The 23,090-nt window shown below is 40.9% G+C and overlaps 1 protein-coding gene across 1 annotated transcript; it reads right to left on the bottom strand.

Moving 5' to 3' along the window:
* Positions 1-7,981: 7,981 nt before the first annotated feature.
* Positions 7,982-18,982, bottom strand: ARRDC3 (arrestin domain containing 3). Its single transcript, XM_056538321.1, has 8 exons — positions 18,475-18,982; positions 13,384-13,465; positions 12,885-13,032; positions 12,232-12,334; positions 11,803-12,059; positions 11,473-11,632; positions 11,112-11,263; positions 7,982-10,511 (listed from the first exon to the last, which is right to left on the bottom strand). Exons 1-8 carry the CDS (start codon positions 18,752-18,754, stop codon positions 10,455-10,457), a joined length of 1,239 nt encoding a protein of 412 aa, XP_056394296.1. The 5' UTR covers positions 18,755-18,982; the 3' UTR covers positions 7,982-10,454.
* Between the last annotated feature and the right edge of the window lie 4,108 nt (positions 18,983-23,090).

The raw sequence follows: 23,090 nt of genomic DNA, 5'->3' as shown, positions 1-23,090 counted from the left end.
CCGGCTCCCAATTGCCATCGGCTTTATCATCATCAACAAGTGTCTGCATGTCACTGATGTCCTCCTGGGGTTCTTCAACAGTGTCTGCTTCAGAACCCTGAACGCTGGCAACACCGCCTCCCACGTCACTCTCCTCATCACTACTTGCCCACCTAGCGGAGGAAGCGGCGGATGTCTCCTCCACTTCTTGGCTTTGCAGTAACTGCTGACTGTCCTCTAATAGATTGTCCTCACTAAATAGTGGAGCTGAACCCACAGCATAAGATACTTCCTTAGGGGTGGGAACAGCATAGGACAGAGACAATGGGAGGACAGGGACTGCTCCCGGGCCATGCCAACTGAGGGTTGTGTCTGAGGAACCCCCCGACTGTTGACTGGGAGTATCAGATGTCACTTGTGATGAAGTGGATGACTGTGTTAACCAATCGATGACAGCAGATGGGTTGCTGGTGAAGACACGACCACTAGCTGATACCAGGAGCTCAGGCCTCTCGCTGCGACTCCTGCTGCCACTCGCCCCTAGTCTGCTGCATCCTTTGCCTGATAAATTTAGGCCTCTGCCACTCCTCTGTGCACGTCCTGGCACTTCTCTGCGTGACATACTTAGTGCGTATATGAGGGGAGTACAATACGCTTCCCTATGCTTAAAACAGTATTTGTCTAGAACGGCAGCCGGTGATTACTTTTGACTGTCCTTTCACAGTATCTAGGCCCTTGATAGATTAACAGGTACAAAATAGTACACTACTTAGATGTAGGTATGTGGTATGCACTTATGTGGGCACAAAAATGCGCTACAGTACGCTTAAAGAAGTAGTGGAGTAAAACACCAGCAGGTGATTACTTTTGCCTGGACTTTCACAATATCTAGGCCCTTGACAGATTAACAGGTACAAAATAGTACACTATTTAGATGTACGTATGTGGTATACACTTATGAGGGCAGAAAAATGTGCTACAGTATGCTTAGAAAACATATTGGAGTAAAACACCAGCCGGTGATTACTTTTGCCTGGCCTTTTACAGTATCTAGGTCCTTGACAGTTTAACAGGTACAAAATAGTACACATTTTAGATGTAGGTATGTGGTATGCACTTATGAGGGCAGAAAAATGCGCTACAGTATGCTTAAAAAAATTATTTGAGTACAACACCAGCCGGTGAGTACTTTTGGCTGTCCTTTCACAGTATCTAGGCCCTTGACAGAATAACAGGTACAAAATAGTACACTATTTAGATGTAGGTATGTGGTATGCACTTATGTGGACAGAAAAATGTGCTACAGTACGCTTAAAAAACTTATTTTTGCACAACACCAGCAGTACACAACAGTGCTGCAGCACACAGTCGCTGTGTACTAAACCCAAAATTGAACTCTCTCACAGACTATTAGGAATGAACTGCTGGGTGTGTATTATACCGTCTACAGACTAGTATAACCAGCAGACCATTTGTTGTGGAACATAGAGGGCTGAAAAATGTGCTACAGTACGCTTGAAAAAGTATTGGAGTAAATCACCAGCCGGTGATTACTTTTGCCTGGCCTTTCACAGTATCTAGGCCCTTGACAGATTAACAGGTACAAAATAGTACGCTACTTAAATGAGGGCAGAAAAATGCACCACAGTACACTTAAAAAAAACATATTTTTGCACACCAGCAGTACACAACAGTGCTGCAGCACACTGTCGCTGAGTACTAAACCCAAAATGGCACTCTCTCAAAGACTATTAGGAATGGACTGCTGGGTATTATACAGTCTACAGGCTAGTATAACCAGCAGACCATTTGTTGTGGAACAAAGACACAGAGTTGTGCTGAAGAATTATTCCTCCATACTCTGCGGTTGCTCAAGCTGAGCCAGCTTGTTGAAATGTATGAGGCAACACACAGCTCTCTGACCCTCTCTGTAATACAATGCTGCAGAAAGTCACTGGGAGGTTAATGGCTGCAGTAAAAATAATTTTCAGTGAAAAATGCACTGCTCTCTGTCCGCCAGAAGTGACTATGAGGTGAAACGCTGTTGTAAAAAGCTTGTCTGTGTAACACACAGCGCTGTCCTATCTCTCTGCAGTGAAAGGATTAAGTGACGTGCCGGAATATGGCTGCCAATTATATAGGGCTGTGACATCACAGGGGTGACTGACTGCTGATAGGCTGCATCCTGCATGTAATTCAGGGTCATCCTGCCTACCCTCGTTCCCACCTTTGCAGAGTTCCTAGCCCCATGTCCTCACATGTGGATCTGCCATTTTAGATGCCCTGGATCCTGGACCGCACTAAATGGAGTTTAATGAAGCGATTCGCACCGCAGCAATATTCGCATTAGTTGCAAAACAAATTTTTCATTAAATCTGTAGCAAATTCGGATTCATCAGATTCGATTCGCTCATCTCTACTTGAAACAATCTTATTTTTCCACAATTTTGAAAGGGTGCCAATAATTTTGTCCAGACCATTTTTGGAGTTTGGTGTGACATTATATCCAATTTTCTTTTTTTCCTCCCTTTTTTGGTTTAGTTCCAATACACACAAAGGGAATAAACATGTGTATAGCAAAACATGTGTTACTGCAATCCTTTTCTGTGAGAAATACTTCATTTTCTTGAAAAATGTCAGGGGTGCCAACATTTACGGCCATGACTATTCTTTTTTTTGTAAATGTGAAATCTGAAAATAACTGAAAATAACAGATTTGAGTCTACATACTAAAGCAGTCCAGATGTTTTGAAGCGCAGGCATTACATGGTGCTGGTCAGAGCAGCACAGCTGTGCAAAGGAAAACTATATAAATAGTGTTCCTAAGTGAAAACAAATTCCAGGAACTATCAGCATGGCACCATTTCCTAGTATTGCATATAAATTGAAGCTTATAAGTGAAATTCTTACAAACATGTGATGTATTATTGTCATGTGCTGGCTGACTGATCCTGCACTGCTGATATACATTAGGAAATTGTATCATAACTCGAACTGACAAGCTAAGTATGGATATCAAGTCATATCAGTATTCAAGTTAACCATACAACATCTGGAAAACTGACTTTAAAGAGTATCATGGGAAGACATATTTTCTTCATTTCGCAGTTTGCTATCACCTGAAGTGCAGAACCAGAACCTGAGCAAATAAAGTGCCATATACTTTTCACACATAGATATATAATTCTGGTTTGAAACAGTACACCCATAGATAGCTCGTACCCAGCTAGAGAGCCTCCAGTCCTTATAAACACCATCACATTGTAGCCACCACTTAGGGTGCATCAGGTTTTTAATGAACAACTGATTTCTCAAAACCGGACTGTATCAAAACGTGTGTACAAATTTAAACCCATATATGGTTAAAAAACGTATACGGTTTAAAAAATTATGTCCGGTTGCATCCGTTTTTAACCCCTTAAGGACGCAGGACGTAAATGTACGTCCTGGTGAGGTGGTACTTAACGCACCAGGACGTACATTTACGTCCTAAGCATAACCGCGGGCATCGGAGCGATGCCCGTGTCATGCGCGGCTGATCCCGGCTGCTGATCGCAGCCAGGGACCCGCCGGCAATGGCCGACGCCCGCGATCTCGCGGGCGTCCGCCATTAACCCCTCAGGTGCCGGGATCAATACAGATCCCGGCATCTGCGGGAGTTCGCGATTAAAATGAACGATCGGATCGCCCGCAGCGCTGCTGCGGGGATCCGATCATTCATAACGCCGCACGGAGGTCCCCTCACCTTCCTCCATGCGGCTCCCGGCGTCTCCTGCTCTGGTCTCTGATCGAGCAGACCAGAGCAGGAGATGACCGATAATACTGATCTGTTCTATGTCCTATACATAGAACAGATCAGTATTAGCAATCATGGTATTGCTATGAATAGTCCCCTATGGGGACTATTCAAGTGTAAAAAAAAATGTAAAAAAATGTAAAAGTAAAAGTAAAAAAAAAGTGAAAAATCCCCTCCCCCAATAAAAAAGTAAAACGTCCGTTTTTTCCTATTTTACCCCCAAAAAGCGTAAAAAACATTTTTTATAGACATATTTGGTATCGCCGCGTGCGTAAATGTCCGAACTATTAAAATAAAATGTTAATGATCCCGTACGGTGAACGGCGTGAACGAAAAAACATTTTAAAAGTCCAAAATTCCTACTTTTTTAATACATTTTATTTAAAAAAAATTATAAAAAATGTATTAAAAGTTTTTTATATGCAAATGTGGTATCAAAAAAAAGTACAGATCATGGCGCAAAAAATGAGCCCCCATACCGCCGCTTATACGGAAAAATAAAAAAGTTATAGGTCATCAAAATAAAGGGATTATAAACGTACTAATTTGGTTAAAAAGTTTGTGATTTTTTTTAAGCGCAACAATAATATAAAAGTATATAATAATGGGTATCATTTTAATCGTATTGACCCTCAGAATAAAGAACACACGTCATTTTTACCATAAATTGTACGGCGTGAAAACGAAACCTTCCAAAATTAGCAAAATTGCGTTTTTCGTTTTAATTTCCCCACAAAAATAGTGTTTTTTGGTTGCGCCATACATTTTATGATATAATGAGTGATGTCATTACAAAGGACAACTGGTCGCGCAAAAAACAAGCCCTCATACTAGTCTGTGGATGAAAATATAAAAGAGTTATGATTTTTAGAAGGCGAGGAGGAAAAAATGAAAACGTAAAAATTAAATTGTCTGAGTCCTTAAGGCCAAAATGGGCTGAGTCCTTAAGGGGTTAAAGAAAAAAACTTATACGTTTTTAACTTTTCACTCCATTATGAATAGTTTCATTTGTTTGATTGAAATTTCAAGCAAAAAAACTGTGCAAAGTCAAAAACCGTATGGAACCTTACGCACATACAGTTCTGTACAGTTCCCATGTTTTAAAAAACGTATACAGTTTAATACAGTTTTTCACCCGGACTAAAAACTGTGGTAGGCTATGGTTTTGGGTACGTGAAAAAAAAAAAAAAAAAAATGACAAAACCATACAGGATGCAAAACGGACAACCTGATGCATCATTTGCCATACGGTTTTCAATGGAGAGTCAATGCATATGGTTTTCAATACGGTTCCGTACGGTTTTCACATTTAAAATTGTATACGGGAACTGTATTGCAAAAACGTGGTGTGAATGCAGCCTTACTCCAGGCAGCAGCTGGTACAGATAAAGTGTAGTCAATGTAAAAAAATAAAATATGGCATATCGCAAGGATAATTGTTAATGAGAACTGTAGGCCCTCTAGCTGGGTAAGTGCTTTGCTCTTCTCCTCCTTGGTAAATTTGATTGAAAAAGGGTTAATTTTCTGATGACAGATTCACTTTAAATGTATGGTATTTCCTTCTTTCAGTGACAGCAACACTACAGTCTGAAAGTTTGATTCAAGCTGCTGTATGTTAGGCCACGGTTAGTTTAAGTATCTGTATTCACCTAGGCCCCTTGTGCTTATACTGATCTCTATGGTTCTATTGTGATCAAAATTCAGTTAAGCTTGAGCCAGGGGAGAACTAGGCATTGCAGCACAGTAAGGACATTAAAAATAGCCCTGGTGGTATAACACAAACACTATACCCATTAAAGTGAGCATAGGCCAAAACCCAGGCCTGCAACTTCCGACACTGGAACCCTGCATTAAAGCATTTAAGATGGTGTTCACATTTTTTATTTTCTTTGCACAGGTTTTGATAAATCTCCCCCTATGTCTTTCACATGTTATGTTGCGGCCTTGCGCTAAAATGAAAAACAAAGCCCAATTTCCTTCGTTAACCCCTTAAGGACCAGGCACGTATGAGTACGTCCCTGCGCCCTGGGTCTTAAGGACCAGGCACGTACTCATACGTCCGTGTGAATTTTGCATCCCGCCGCGCGTGTTGCGAAACCGGACGCCTGCTGAAATCGTTTAGCAGGCGTCCGAGGCAAACGCCGAGGGGGGTCCTGAGACCCTCCCCCCCCCCCCCCCATGTCGGCGATCACAGAAAATCTAGACTGCCCAGGCATGCTGGGAGTTGTAGTTCTGTCACATCTGTCCCTTCAGATTTTGCAATTTTCATGAAATTTTTGAAAATTGCTGCTCTATTTTGAAGCCCTCAAATTTTTTCAAAAAGTAAAAATATGTCCATTTTATGATGCCAACATAAAGTAGACATATTGTATTTGTGAATAAAAATAAGATTTATTTGGACTACCAATTTTCCTTACAAGTAGAGAGCTTCAAAGTTAGAAAAATGCAACATTTTCATGAAATTTTGGGATTTTTCACCAAAAAAGGATGCAAGTAACGACGAAAATTTACTTTAATAAAGTAGAATATGTCACGAAAAAACAATCTCAGAATCAGAATATTCGGTAAAAGCGTTTTAGAGATATTAATTCTTAAAGTGACAGTGGTCATATGTGCAAAAAACGCTCTGGTCCTACAGTGAAAATTGGCCTGGTCCTTAAGGGGTTAATTCTGCACTCAATACCCCATAATGAGAATGTGAAAACAGAGTTTGAGGTTTTTTGGTAATTAAGAAAAATCTAAAATTTTACATAAACATAAATTTACAACTTTAATAATTTCTGTAAAAAATCTAGCATTAGAATGACTATAAAATACAAATGTTTGAAATATTATTCAAAGTGCATAGATCAGTAAAAGTTAAGTGCTAACAAGATTTAGAATTCGAAAAAAAAAAAAAAAAAAAAAAAAAATCGGAAATAAATGTTGGTTGTTCATGCGAGATTCATAAAAGTTTGCATTTCTTTTTGTTAAAGAAGTTCTGGGCTTATGCTTAATTTCTTGACTTTTGAGATCCTAAATTGACCAAATGTTTTATATGGTTTTTACAGTAGATTTAATGTAGTCCAACCCAATATGAGGTATTTAATTTTAACCCCTTAACGACCAAGGACGTATATTTACTATGGCTTTGCAGTGAACAGTGTAAAAGATCAGTGCGTGCAGTGTTATAGCCCCCTATGGGAGCTATAACACTGCAAAAAAAAAAAAAAAAAAAAAAAAGTTCATAAATGGGATTTAACCCTTTCCGAATAAAAGTACAAATCACCCCCCTTTTCCCATAAAAAAAAAAAATAAATAATACATGTCAATAAAAAATATAAACATATGTGGTATCGCCGCGTGCGTAAATGTCCAAACTATAAAAATATATCAATTAAACCGCATGGTCAATGGCGTACGCGAAAAAAAATTCCAAAGTCCAAAATAATGTATTTTTGGTCACATTTTATATCATGAAAAAATGAATAAAAAGCGATCAACAAGTCCGATCAATACAAAAATGATACCGTTAAAAACTTCAGATCACAGAGCAAAAAAATTAGCCCTCATACTGCTCCATACGCGGTAAAATAAAAAAGTTATAGGGGTCAGAAGATGACAATTTTAAATGTATAATTAGTTTCTGCATGTAGTTATGATTTTTTACAGAAGTAAACAAAATCAAACCTATATAAGTAGGGTATCATTTTAACCGTATGGACCTACAGAATAAAGATAAGGTATCATTTTTACCAACAATGTACTACATAGAAACAAAAGCCCCCCAAGTTACAAAATGGTGTTTTTTCTTCAATTTCGTCGCACAATTATTTTTTTCCCCGTTTCGCTGTAGATTTATGGGTAAAATGACTGATGTCACTGCAAAGTAGAATTGGTGGCGCAAAAAATAAGCCATCATATGGATTTTTAGGTGCAAAATTGAAACGGTTGTGATTTTTAAACGGTGAGGAAGAAAAAACGAAAGTGCAAAAACGGAAAAGCCGTGGTCCTTAAGGGGTTAAATGTTCAAGTCATCTCCCAGTCTACACAAGTAGCAGTGTTTGTTGCTATACATTTTTTCTTAGCATACTTCCCTTTTTATTATTTTTCACTATTGTGAATGCGTGCATATAATTTCAAGAATCTTCTCTTAGGAAATGTTTAATGTCCATTACATTAATGAAATAAGGAATCCAAGACATAGTTATTAAAAAAAAAAAAAAGAATTTATTTTTTGAAACAAGGAAGAACAATAGGAAAATTTAACATTTTCCACAGAAGTTTGTTTTAAACTGGAGCTTAGAATAACATTTTCAGCACCAAAACTAAAATATATATAAAAAAAAATTAAAATAAAATAAAAATAAAATGTACAAACAGCCATAGATTAGGATCTATTAGCATACACATAATATTGCACTTTATTTCTCTAGAAATTTGGATTCATTCGTTTGTTCCTAGTTAGGGAACCATCATGAATACTGGGCTATATCTGCCAATATTTTTTTCTCCTTTTTAATTTTCTTTTCAAAGAAATAGACCAGTATATATGTAAAGAAAAAAAAAATGTAATAATGCCTCTGAACAGAGTAAATAAATATCTTCACAAACTTAGCAGAAGTTTTTAAGCATTGTTGATTTACCACATTTCATGCGATACAGTGCCAGTGGCCTTATGCTAAACCTCACATACACTTACAGTGGCTATTAATATTGGTCAACCCTATTCAGACATAAACTTTGCCTATAGTTTTATAGACAAGACAGGAATTGTTCCCCATTAAAAAAAAAAAATAGAAAAATACTAAAAAAAAATGGAACAATAGTTTTGATAAAAAATAAAAAACTACAATGTTTTAATGCCAATTACATCATGAGAATGAATCAGTGCTAAATCCATCATAGCAGGGGGGGGGGAAGAAGAAAAAAAGGGGGGTAGAGTTGGGGGCTGGGGCGCTTTGGGGAAATGCCAAAACTACTGTCATTTCTTCAACTTATGTCAGATAGAGAAAACCAAGACGTCAGATAAATCACTTAAAACGTGACTAATAAGTTTAATATCTTCACTGTGGAAGGATTTTTTTAAATCTTTTTAAACTGAAACTTAACAAAAATTAGCTTAAAAAGGACACTTGCTAAAAGCATGGATTATAGTGGATGTCACAAGTTCTAGTTTAACTTCCTCCTCAGAAGAGAACCGTATTGGTTTACTATTCCCAACACTATGGCGGAAACCTTTCTGCTCTGCTGTATAGCGGATGGTGTTGTGCGGACATGACTTTGATTGATGCCAGCACTCACCACATGTGCTACGTTTAACTATTTAGTAGGAAAAGTTATGAATGCAGAAATACAGTAAGCCATTTAAAATGTTTCTCCATTACAGCAATGTATCAATAATGATTTAGATAACACTGTTAATAGAAATGCACAAGAAAAAAAAAAAATATGAACAAAATCAACCCTGCCATGTTCCCAATTTTAAGTAAATTTAGTGCTGTAACATAAAAGACTTTATTTTGTGCATTAGTTAAGTGTTAAACCAGTCACGTAAACTACTATACTTATCAAAAGGGAACACTTATAGGTTGGGAAGGCCTATATGCCTTTTCATGTGCAAAAATAAAAAAAATATAAGCTTACACTGCTTGAGCATCACAGGTACACAAATATCAGGTACAAAGTATTCCCATTTAACTGAAATAATGTCCCACTAGTGCTTTGAGGAACGAATAAAAAAAAATGTAATGCCCTAAACTTTATGTGCAAAAAAATAAAATAAAAAATGGAATAGGAGTTATTTTGTTTTCTCTTTTTGTTTTGTTTTCTTGTGCATGTTAACCAACATAACCTCATAACTCCCCACATATTACAGTGCAACATAAAGACAAAAATAGCAAAATAGCATTCCAAAGTTTGGCAAGTGATGAAATCTCCTGAGATTAAGTGATTTGTAGGAAGTCTGTAACAAAATCCTGCTTGGGGTGACAGTATAAAGGCAAAACGTCTTTGATAGATACTAAGAATACAATCGTTAAGAAAGTCTGATTTTCCTTGTGTCATTTTTTTCCTTTCTTTCTTCTGCATCTAACCCACTGGAGTTGTTGCTATTCTACAACAGTAGGCCGCAAAACATAACAGCAATAAACTGGCATGAAGGCATTTTATGGGTGTAAAGAAATCCTTTGCTGTATGTAGGCTGAAGATGGTGCACATGCAGCCATTGTGGACAATACTAAGCATGTAGAGCCCAGGCTACAGTAAAACAAAATATATATATTAGTGCATTTGTCACTGCATTGTCTCTTTTGCTTGCTTCTTGTTGTGCACAACACAACCACGTTTAAGGAGGATAGCTGAAGTGATTCCAAGCTGCTCTACAGACACACTGAAGGTGTAGAAATTCAGTGTTAGAGGAACCCGGATCCTCTTCACTACCTGTCGACCATCTTGCCGCTTGACCGTGTGCCGTAAGAGCACAGCATCTTTTTGTGCCAATGGCAAGGCAGTCCAAAAGTATGGAGCGCAAACGTGTTACAAAGCTGTAAGCGCCATAATAATGACCACAGGTTGATTCAGTTTGCAGCTTCCAAAGAGAGACTCAAACTCTACTTTCTGAAAGAGTCTCCATTATGGCTGCCATGTCTCACTGAAGGCAGTTAACTTAAGTCTCGTCAGCTGAATATTGCAGATTTCTTCAGCGGGATGGACAGGAGGGATGTTCTTCTACTGGCTGATCTGGATTTGGATCAACCTGGGGGAAAAAAATTTAAATAAATAAATTAAGGAGATAATTAAAAAAATCTATAACATACAAGTAAGATCTAAATATATGAAAAGAAATCTCAGGGGCCTCTGTAAATTAAGTCAACTGGGCAACTGTTACCAATTGCTTTGATTATAATTAGTCTATTACCCATGTTCTCTTACAAGTATTATAAATAAGACAATTGCTAAAATACACATTGCATTCAATTTAATGTGTATTGGTTTAAATATATAATATGTCTGTAATTTAATCTAATTAAATGGCAGTCTGCCAGTCACATGACAGAGAAGTCATAAATCTTACTTCACTGCCCAACTAAGACTAGACCTAAGGTGGCTTCCAATATAAAGCAACCATAAACTACTACAACCACAACATAAGTGTTATAAAAGATAAGATGTACCCAAAGTCCCTAAAGATGTTAGTGCTGCATTAAGGCTCAATTCACATGGCAGAATGTCTTTAGTAGAATCCCAAAAAAGAAAAATTCTGCTCAGGAATTCCGTTGCGGCAGACTGCCATTGCTTTTCAGGCAGATAACCTGTGTGAACATACCCTATAAGGGCATAGCTAACATTTGCTTACCTCTGAGTAAAGAGGTGGAGGCAGGTAACGAAATTCTTGGATATAAGCAAACAGTGGTCCTTGAAGTGCCAACTCAAAATTATCACAAATATTTGAGGATACCATGTTCTGTCTTTGCTCTTCTGTGACAATTTCTGCATAGCTTGGAGGTGCTAAAACAGAAAAAAAAAACTCATGTAAATAGCTGCAAAAAATTAAAATAAAAATTCTAGTATTAAAGAAATGTGGCTGTTGAGTTTATTAGTACTATGCAATGCAGCCACATGATCATGCACATGTCTGGATAGGTATAGCACGTGGAAGAACATGCTGTGATTGCAACATCTGTGAAATCAAATAAAACAAAGTTTTGCAAAATTACCTTCAGGTCGCTCTGGTAGAACTAATCCCAGCCAGTTATTCATGCTGTACTGACTGCTTACACTGGATGTCCGGCTGCCAAATGGGTGCAAAGGAATTGTTCCAATGACCAGAGGTAAATTAAGAAATAAGTCCATAGCACCCGGAATATCCACATATACCTAAAAAGAAGGAATACAGAATGTTATAATCAAAATTAGGAAAATAAAAACATAAAATTCTATAATAGACCTTTTTATCATATGGCCCTTTCAATGGGTCAATTCTAATATTTAAAAAGTCAATTCTAACAAACAAGTTAGCAAATTTAATAAATACATCACCTACGTACCATGAGAGAATATTCTACGCGGATAATGCTGCAGTCAATGATCGAGGGGGATACAGGTGGGATTTTAAGCAGCTTGCCATTCCAGGTCTCTGTTTTTCCAGAAGAAAGGGATTCGCCTCGTAAGTTGGCCACAAGTTGCTTCACCTCCTTCATTTTCCCTTTGGCATAGAAGGTCTGTGTTTGATAAATGGCCGCCTTAGGCACAACCATTCTGGAAGAGCAATTCTCAATCTCTGCGAAGATCTGAATTGATTCACCTTCAAGAAAAAGATAAACCATGGCTTTAAGAAATTGGCTGTGAGTCAACACATTAAAACCAAAACCTGCTACATAATCAGTGACACCCACATTTATCTTTACTCTCAGCTATCAATTATCCAAGGAAAGGCCAATGAAATTCTGAAAAAAATATAAATGAAATGCTCTTACCTGGTGTATAGCCCTTCCTTTCAATTTTGGCACTTAAGGATATTGGACCTGAGGTACAAAACCAGCAACACAGAGTTTTCTCTTTTGTGCCGGCTTGTGGCGACTAAAAAAAAAAGAAAGAAAATTCCCTTTATTAAAAATTTTAACCAAGACAGCTATATGCACAAGACACCATTCTGGTGACCAACACGTTAAACTGAAGGAACTTAAAACTATATAGGATACAAGGTACAATATAGTCAAGTCCCTAACTATGCATACACATGGGACATAAAAGAAAAAAAATCTATATCTATATCTATATATATATATATATATATATATATATATATATATATATATATATGAAAAAGAGGGGTGCATTTAGAAGTAAAAAAAAAAAATTTATATATATTTCAAAAATATGTATTCTTCAAATGTAATTCATATTTTGGAAGAGAAAAAAAAAGTTGCCTCTTCACTGGTGTATAATAGCATACAATCTGCCCAGGCAAAGGTGAATAGGCCTTCATCTTTCTTAATAGGATCTACATAGGCTTATAAAAACTTTAATCATATCAAAAACCAAACTCTGGTGGCTTAAAATATAAAAATTCCAATTTTTATTTACAGAAATTTGCTGTAAAAAAAATAGAACAATAAAAATTCCTTACCAGTAATGAAGGAGTGTTAATATCAATATGTTCAAACACGGTGAATTCCTTCTTTAATTTTACTGGTAGAAGCCAGGCTCTGTGCAACTCTGCTTTAACCCAATAACGTACACTGCCGTGTCTGCCTTCAAATGAGGTAGCAAGTGGTCTGCGCAAAAGAGATAGGCAAGATTAGTGACAGTGTTCATTACCGGCTCCGCCGTACAGCCCATAACCACATGCAGCAGGAGCCTAGGGTTCAGCAAATTAAACTATTGACTGGAAATTCTTCAGAAATAAGGCAAAATATTTTTTTTAAATAAATTATTCTGGCCAGTAGTAAAAGATGGTTAGAAATGAGACCTTTGCCCTTTAAATACATTACGTTACCCTCCCCCTGTTTTATATATGTATATCTTTAGTGGAGTTAGAGTTGTATAGCTTGTGAGGAGTTTCTACAAGGGAGTGGTTTGGCCTTTAAAAAAAAAAAAAAAAACAGGAGACTAGAAGAGATACTTACGTCTGTGGAAGCTCGAAACTAAATGCATATTCATGGCGTCCTGAATGAATAGTGGTCAGTCCTTCTTCAGAGTTATCATCATCTAGAAAAAGGACAAGCAGAAGGCAGCCTATTAATTTCCTGTTTCGCACATTATTATAACACGGCAGCACAATTCAGTTTAGTTTTGAGTGATCGGCCCTTCTGGAAGAACAAGGGTTAATGCCATAAAATCTGGGTCTATGTGTTGCAAAATTAAGTTTTCGAAAAAATATAATTAAAATGAGTCCAGAAAGTAGTTGTAATTATTAGCAATGATAAAAAAAATAAATAAATAAAACCATTCTGCACTCCCTGCTGCCTAGAAACTCTCCCAAATAGCCCGAGGGAAAGAACAATACGATAAAGCCAACTAACTAGTCTTCTGGAAACAATGAAATCTAGTCCAAGGCACCGAGGTCAAACCCCACCCAGACATCTGAGATATTAAGGAGGGGTCCGGACTGGCAGTAAACAACTTGACCTTCATAATCTACCTTTAACATGTTCACTGGTGAGATTATTATTTTGTAAACCGGGATGCGGGTGTGTATCAGAATGCAGAACACAAAATGTAAAAAAAAAAATATATATATATATATATCAATAAATAAAAATGATAAAATAAAAATCTAGTAATCTAAAACCTTCTGCCTAAAGAGAACGATCTATTGCCGTTTACTTTTTATCACAAGACAAAGCAGTTCTTTTTATTGACGCCCTAAAGCCACTTCACGAGGTAATTTGTATAATACCAGGCTTCACCCTCTAATATTTTACTTCATATTTTTTATTATTATATGTCGACATAAAAACGCGATGTGCTTTCTTTCCTATGCTGCAAAGTTTTTTTTATTTTTTTTCTTAATGCCAGCTCAGCAATCTGAGGAAAGGAGCACTAGCAGCAGTACAGTGTGGTAAACAAGTGCTGAGCTGTCAATCACAGACAGACTCTAGCAGGAGAGGACCGGCCTGAACCGGTGCAAGCAGATCCTCAGCCAGTCTCTCATATGCATAGACATGACGTAGCTCGCTGCAGAGACAGCTCATGGACAACCTAGCCTGCTGGAGCTCTGCCTACACTCCTCTTGGCGCGCCCGCCCACCATTTCCGGGTCTACTGTAGACCATGCTGGATTGTGCAAAAAAAAAAAAAAAAAAAAAAAAAGGCAACGTGCCTGCCGGCCCCTGTGGCTGTGCATTCCGGAGTGATCACCGGTCATATACTACAAAACATAAGGCTACGGCCCAACAGGGTCATCCAGTCTAAACGTGCGGCGATACCTAAGGAAATGGCGCTCGATTAGTCACGTTTCCTAGATAGTACGACAGTCTGTATGCCGCCGGCTGTGTCGCAGCACGTTGTATGTAGGTTTAGGATGACTGCTTGTTAAATCAATTTTTTACCTAAACCCCTTCGTTCTCACAGGCCACAAGCAAAGCGTTTTGCGTCAATAGAAAGCGGTTCAATAGGTGGCCGTTCTGTTTAGGTGGGTCGAAAATTCTGACCAAATCTGCAATGTGTGAACTAGACCGAATATAAAACCGGTAAGAATAGTGCTCCTCAGAAAGAGACCCTGTGAGGGGACCGACAGCACTATTTCTATGCCTCCTTTGTGGTCACTCTTTATCGGATGACGCGCTAGACTCCTTTTATACTACGGGTTGTTGTTTTATTACATTTGCTGCCTGTTGGTGCAGTATAGAAGGTATTAGGTTAACTATGCACTGGCATTCTATGGTTTTACGTGAAGTGCCCCCAGGTAGATAACCACGGGTATAACTATAGGGCAACAGCTGTCCGGGCATGCTGGGTGTTGTAGTTTTGCAACAGCTGGAGGGCCACAGGTTGGACACCTTTGCTATAGTTGATACTGAGAGACCCAGGAGCCAATAAGGCCTACAGGGCTGTGGTGTCCAACCTGTGGCAAAACTACAACACCCAGCATGCCTGGACAGCTGTTGGCTGTCCGGGCATGCTGGGTGTTGTAGTTTTGCAACAGCTGGAGGGCCACAGGTTGGACACCCTTGCTATAGAGCACTGGTCTCCAACTTGCGGACCTCCGGATGTTGCAAAACTACAACTCCCAGCATGCCCGGACAGCCAACGGCTGTCCGGGCATGCTGGGAGTTGTAGTTTTGCAACGTCTGGAGGTCCGCAGGTTGGAGACCACCGCTATAAAGGATACAGAGAGGCCCAGGAGCCAATAGGGTCTCGTTCCTACTTGTAATATGAAGTTAGCACCATAGATGGGGCCAGGCATATTTAAGTTACTAAATAGCGGTCACCCACGTGGAAATGTTCTGGGGAGGGGACTCCAAACTGGATGGAACTGGTGACCAGGGAGACAAGCACTTCCTGTCACTAATCCCTATGACTAACATTACAGTCAGCCTCCAAAATAGCTGTTAACTGAGAACATTTGCCTCCCATTCACCACAGGGCATTGTTCTACAACCTATCACATGATGGGAGTTGTAAAACTACAACTCCCATCATGAAACAGGCTAGGACAGTGCCCTTTGGTGAATGGAAGGCTACTGTTCTCATTTTACAGCCATTTTAGGCTACTGGAGGGGGTGACTAATGTTAGTCATAGGGATTAGTGACAGGAAGTGCTTCTGTCTCCCCATAACATGTCCGCACATGTAGCCGCTCTCCTCCGTCCTATAGCACTTTTATTAGTTGGCATTTAAAGTAGAATTTATACTCGGTGCTCTTTATGTGTAATAATTGAACCTCGTTCACACACACACCAGCTTAGAGGACAGAACACAAGCCGCCCACATGCGACTCCTCACACTGTCACAGCCTGGCAGCTTACTACAGCGGGTTAACACACGTCACGGCCACGCCCACTTTCTATCTCCTTGCTCCCGGGTGCCCTAAGCAACAGCCTCAGCCAATCACAGCATAAAGTCATCTCCACGGCAACAGCCTAACAAAAGCTCTGCGACCAATCAGCAGCTCGCTGGGTGCGGCTTTCGCTGCCACCCCCTCCTTTCCCCAGAACCAAGCTTGTGTGAGAGCTTCTTGTAGAGTCGCACGTAACAGGAGAGGGACCTGATTAACCCCTTCGCCGCCGCACACAGCAACTTGCCTGTGAGATAATAGTGCAGCATAAAAGCTTCTGTTCTATTGTCAAAAAATTATGTGAAATCTCCCAATAGCAAATATATATATATATAAATGCAATGACTGCATACACTGTTCTGGGCAAAGACAGCAAATACATGTATATTGTACTGACTGCATCCTTGGTTTGAGGTAAAGGCAGCATTCTATACGCAATAATAGTAAAACCTGCAATAAATCCTGCACTCTGCGATTATATAGGGTCCTAGCCATAGATCTGCACAAAGTGGGTCAGTCTGACTAGAGTAGCCAGAAAGCAATGGATCTGGTGACTTCCTACAGAGACAAGGAGGCAGTGTTCAGCTAGAATGGGGATTTTTAGGAGAATTGTTCTCTTCTGTGCCATTCTCTTGTGGAAGATGATATTAAGTCATTGGCACCACCTGACAGCCATGCAGCCAATGCCTAGTGAGCAGAGGAGGCTCCCCCTCCCACTCCCAGCTCTCTCCACTGACACCACTAGCCCAAAACAGGATTGAACCGCTTCTAACAAAGGCTGCTGGAAACTTCAGAAAAACAAGATGATTCCTTCACCCCCTCCCCTCCTCCCCCCCATGCAATGACTTCTCCCATTCAGTCTCCATCACCCTTACACTATATATATATATATATATATATATATATATATATATATATATATATATACACGCATTTCTGCAGCATACAGCTGGAAAAGTTGGGCAGCAGTGCAGATCACCTGTCATACCATGTCACCCATTTGGACATCAGATACCATTGTCACTTTATAACATGTAACAACTCAGAAGTACATTAGTGGGTAACATGTAATACATCAGATGGCAGTGCCCAACAATGCTGTACATTAGTGGGTAACATGTAATACATCAGATGGCAGTGCCCAACAATGCTGTACATTAGTGGGTAACATGCAATACATCAGATGGCAGTGCCCAACAATGCTGTACATTAGTGGGCAACATCCAATACATCAGATGGCAGTGCCCAACAATGCTGTACATTAGTGGGTAACATCCAATACATCAGATGGCAGTGCCCAACAATGCTGTACATTAGTGGGTATAATGCAATACATCAGATGGCAGTGCCCAACAATGCTGCACATTAGTGGACAACATCCAATACATCAGATGGCAGTGCCCAACAATGCTGTACATTAGTGGGTAACATGCAATACATCAGATGGCAGTGCCCAACAATGCTGTACATTAGTGGGTACATCCAATACATCAGATGGCAGTGCCCAACAATGCTGTACATTAGTGGGTATAATGCAATACATCAGATGGCAGTGCCCAACAATGCTGTACATTAGTGGGTACATCCAATACATCAGATGGCAGTGCCCAACAATGCTGTACATTAGTGGGTAACATCCAATACATCAGATGGCAGTGCCCAACAATGCTGTACATTAGTGGGTAACATGTAATACATCAGATGGCAGTGCCCAACAATGCTGTGCATTAGTGGGTAACATCCAATACATCAGATGGCAGTGCCCAACAATGCTGTACATTAGTGGGTAACATCCAATACATCAGATGGCAGTGCCCAACAATGCTGTACATTAGTGGGTACATCCAATACATCAGATGGCAGTGCCCAACAATGATGTACATTAGTGGGTAACATCCAATACATCAGATGGCAGTGCCCAACAATGCTGTACATTAGTGGGTAACATCTAATACATCAGATGGCAGTGCCCAACAATGCTGTACATTAGTGGGTACATCCAATACATCAGATGGCAGTGCCCAACAATGATGTACATTAGTGGGTAACATCCAATACATCAGATGGCAGTGCCCAACAATGCTGTACATTAGTGGGTAACATCTAATACATCAGATGGCAGTGCCCAACAATGCTGTACATTAGTGGGTACATCCAATACATCAGATGGCAGTGCCCATTGATACTTGGCAGCAGTAGGTCACAGGAGGCACCACTTACCTCTTTCATGGCCGATCAGGATGTCTTTATGGTTGAAATACTCCACTTCTTCGGTGTAATTCTGGGTATAGGCAGTATTAGATCCAGCATTCCTAGATTCGGTCCATCTCACTTTGGCATGTCCTCTTGCATGGATCCTCAGGGATTTCACTCGGATCTCCCCAGTAACTTCCAGATTTACCTTTCCTGAGACTGTGTCCCCGCTGGAATACACAGGGACATGGCTGCCATTCAGACAGTCAAAGCTTATGGTTAAACTCTTTACCTTCCCCAGCACCATGATTGTAAGAAAATGTAGAAAAATAGAGATGCTATGATGGTGGAAAATGGGGAGGAAAATAAAAAGAAGAAAAGTTAAGATCTCATATAATGTGATCTTGTGGTGCACTGCTGGGTCAGTGCTTGCTGTGCAGCCAGTTCATTGGGGAGTGGGGAGGAGAGGTAACAGCAGGGGCTGCTGTCACAGAGCTCCGCTCACTGGTCTCCTTACAAAGACGGCTGTCTGCAGTGTGCCGGCTCGTTATATGGAGAGCTCTGTGAAAAACAACCTGACTGCGCATGCGTCAGCCTCTGACACTTCCACTCCTCCTAGCCCTTTATCCCTTCTTCCAGAAACTTTGCAGGACGTGCCCTTTTTTTTTTTGCACTTGTTTATTTAATATACTGTTGCAGAGATTTCAGCTTCTTACATGGCTGGATCTGGATTCATAGCATAGGGTTTAATGCATTGAAATGTAGCAGCATATGAAGGTGCTGAGTACTCCTCCTGTCATTCTGCAGATGCAGTAACCCCCCGACCTGCGATGGCCCCGACATATGATAAAATCGACATACGCAGAGGCCATCGCATGTCGATGTCAGCATCGACATACGATGCTTTTATATGTCGGGGCCATCGCATTAACTGCTATCCGACAGCACAAAATGCTTAAGCTGCTGTCGGATAGCAGTTTAAGCATCCCTGGCAGGTTCGCTTACCTATTCCCGCTGCTCCGGGTCCACTTCGCGATCCTCCGGTGTCTTGCGCATCTTCTGCAGGGTCCGGGCCTCGCTTTCCGGCGTCGTTATTACGTCACTACGCACGCAGCGCTGGCGCAGCAGCGTCATAACGTCACCAGAAAGCAAGGCCCGGACCCTGCAGAAGATGCGCAAGACACCGGAGGATCGCGAAGAAGACACCGGAGCAGCGGGACAGCATCGGGAGCCCCTGGGACAGCATCGGGAGCGGTGAGGACCTGGTCCGGAGCGACGGGGACAGGTGAGTACAGCTTCCTATCCTTTACATTGCACGGATCCCTCAACATACGATGGATTCGACAAACGATGGGTCGTTTGGAACGAATTACCATCGTATGTTGAGGGACCACTGTATATGACAAAGGGGAAGCACTGAGGATACAGTGGTCCCTCAAGTTACAATATTAATCGGTTCCAGGACCACCATTGTATGTTGAAACCATTGTATGTTGAGACCAGAACTCTATGGAAACCTGGTAATTGGTTCTGAAGCCACCAAAATGTCATCCAAAAATAGGAAAAAAAGTGAGGATTAAAGAAAAATAAGTAGATAACTAATATAGATAAAGCAAATCCTTACATATAAAAGTAAGAAAGATCTGCTGGGGGCTGTAATCACTGTCTATGTCAGTGTTTTCCAACCAAGGTGCCTCCAGCTGTTGCAAAACTACAACTCCCAGCATGCCCGGACAGCCAACGGCTGTCCGGGCATGCTGAGAGTTGTAGTTTTGCAACAGCTGGAGGCACCCTGGTTGGGAAACAATGGTTTATATAGAGGACAGGAGCTTCTTCAGGGTCCTATACAGTACACACAGTGTCCCAAATGGAGCCACTAACCCTGGCACAGGTAAGGAGTAGTATGGAACTTGTAGTTCCTCCCTTTTACTGTAGGGGACGCTACCAGACAGCCAGTCAGTGCATGCACTTCAGTAATAGAGGTGATTTACCAGTAAAATGCCTATTCTGATTGGTCAGTTCCTCTAGTTGTGACAGGTATCACAGATCTGGACTGTCTGTAGCATTGTATGTTGAGTCTGGTTTCAAGTTACAATGGTCCATTGTATGTTAAAACTATTGTATGTTGAGGCCATTGTAAGTTGAGGGATCACTGTATAGGGGGAGATTTATCACAGGATACAGAGGTTTTTTCGGTGTCTATTTGTGCACAAAATTTTGCGCAAAGCATCTCCATTGCATTTTTTTTTTTTGCGCCGAGTTTGATAGAATTCTTCATAGCGATGTCTACGTTTATGTTTACCGTAGAGCACTTTATTCTGTAGACTTGGATTTAGTAACTGCGTCCTTTTGATTTTACTGCACAAAAAATGTGCAAAAGCCCAAATATACACCACCTCGGAGGACACGTACCTAAGTGTCAGAAAGCATCAGAGCGTTGTAAACGTGTGTTCCTCTTTAGCGCGCAACATAGAAGAGATGAGGTGATCTCTAAAGGTGCGCGCAATTTACCAAGACGTGCACATGCTTAGTAAATTCAGCGTAGCAACATGGGGGCTAGACACAGCAATAAGGGGTTTATATAGCTCTACCTTACACAGATTTTGATAAATTCCCTTCATACTGTATAGCAATAGATCAGTGTTTCCCAACCAGGGTGCCTCCAGCTGTTGCAAAACTACAACTCCCAGCACCAGCTGTTCCAAAACCACAACTTCCGGCACGCTGGTTGAAGAACACTGCAGTGGCTATAGGAGGTTTTGATCACATCTTGCTTTAGCTCCATGATCCCTTGCTGTAAGATATCTGAAGTAGTGTTGGGCGCGAATATTCGCAATGCAAATATTTATCACGAATATCGCATATTCGTGAATATTGTGAATATAGCGCAAAATATTCTCAATTACAAATTATTTGACGCATTTTTTTCACAGTACACATCACAGTGATCAGCCCTCCATGCGTCCAGCTTGTGGTGCAAACAAGGCTCCAATACTAGTTACTGTGTCAGACTGGCCAGCGCCCAAAAATTCGCATATGCGAATAATCGCATATGTGAATTTTCACCCATATTGATCCCTCCCTTCTTTTAGCTCTTTTATCACGCGATATTGTGCATGCCCATGCAAATTTTATGGTGAATGCACATGCAAATTTTATGGCGCATAGTAAAAAAAGGCAGCAAATATTGCGAATATTCAAATTTTGCGAATGATGAATATTCGTCCATATATTCGTGAAATATCGCGAATTTGAATATGGCCTATGCCGCTCAACACTAGTCTGAAGGCACCAGGATGCAGTCATGTTGGCTGTGACTTGTATACTTGAATACTTGTACAAGGAATAGCTTATAGATTTAATGTGCATATCACAAATTGATTTTATTAGCCATGAATGAATAAGAAGGCTTTTCTTCTTCATCTGGAAGGTTTCCAGTTATCAAGCTGCATCTCCGTATCACTATTTAACATACTGAGTAAAGTTTGTACATAAAGATTCAGTCCATAATGAAGTATATATATATATATATCTATCTCAACAATGGCATCAAAACTACAACTCCCAAAATATGCAGAAACAAAATGGGAATAGAATGGTGGTACTCTATATGCTGTTATCTGGGTGGAAGGCAGATAGTGGTCAGGTAGGGGAGTGAGCTCAGCTATAATGGTTATGCTCCAAGCTAGGGATCGACCGATATCGTTTTTTTAGGGCCGATACCGATAATCGGTTCAGGTTAGGGCCGATAGCCGATAACTTATACCGATATTCCGGTATAAATTATCGGCTATTTAACCCCCTGCGACACCGCTGCAGATGATTGATTTAAAGCGGGCGCTTTAAATCAATGATCTGCAGTGGCTTTTGAGGGGCCATAGACTGCCGCCGCCACCACTCGCTTCTCTCCCCTACCTGTCAGGGTGGTCGGGGCCATCCATCCATCGTTCATGTAGTGTCATTCCGGGTGGAGGGTGGTCCGGTCCGGGCTGTCCTTCTTCTCCGGCGGTCATCTTCTCCACTCCGGGCAGGCTCCGGCCTAGTACGCTGCATAGACGTCACTGCGCAGTGACGCCCGTGCGCAGCGACGCACCTGACGTCACGGCGTAGCGGCGTCTATGCAGCGTACTAGGCCGGAGCCTGCCCGGAGTGGAGAAGAAGACCGTGGGAGAAGAAGGACAGCCTCCACCCGGAACGCCCCCGGACACTACATGAAGGAAGGATGGCCTGGACCACCCCCATTACGGGTAAGTTAAAATTTTTTATTGACTCGGAGCGTGGGGGAGGGGCCTGACCGGTATAGCGGTATGGGAAAAAATCCATACCGGTATACCGCCTAGCATCACGGTGGGTCTTGGGGTGCGGTGCGGCGGGTCGAGGGGGTGGCGGTCGCGGTGCGGTGGGGGCGGTGCGGGGTTCGGGGCATTATCGGCTTATCGGCAAGATAATTGCCGATACCGATAATGCCCAAAATCGTGATTATCGGCCATACCGATAATCGGTCGATCCCTACTCCAAGCGCCACATCGAGGAGGTCAAAAGGCATCAAATTTATCAGCGTACAGCCAGTACACAGCCATGGATCCAGGAAAAGACACAGAGAAGCAGCCAATATTTGAAGACCTACTGTGGGATAAGAAGGG

Source organism: Hyla sarda, chromosome 1 (genome assembly GCF_029499605.1).
Source record: "Hyla sarda isolate aHylSar1 chromosome 1, aHylSar1.hap1, whole genome shotgun sequence".
In the NCBI taxonomy this organism is placed as follows: Eukaryota; Metazoa; Chordata; class Amphibia; order Anura; family Hylidae; genus Hyla; species Hyla sarda.
Note: the sequence above shows the minus strand (reverse complement) of the source record. Positions and strands in the feature narration are given on the sequence as shown.

Coding starts and splice junctions, on each gene's coding strand:
- ARRDC3 (XM_056538321.1), bottom strand. CDS start 18,754: ATGGTGCTGGGGAAGGTAAAGAGTTTAACCATAAGCTTTGACTGTCTG. Junction 13,033..13,383: donor AGTTTCGAGCTTCCACAGAC/GTAAGTATCTCT, acceptor TCTTTTGCGCAG/ACCACTTGCTACCTCATTTG. Junction 12,060..12,231: donor AAGGAAGGGCTATACACCAG/GTAAGAGCATTT, acceptor TTTTTCTTGAAG/GTGAATCAATTCAGATCTTC.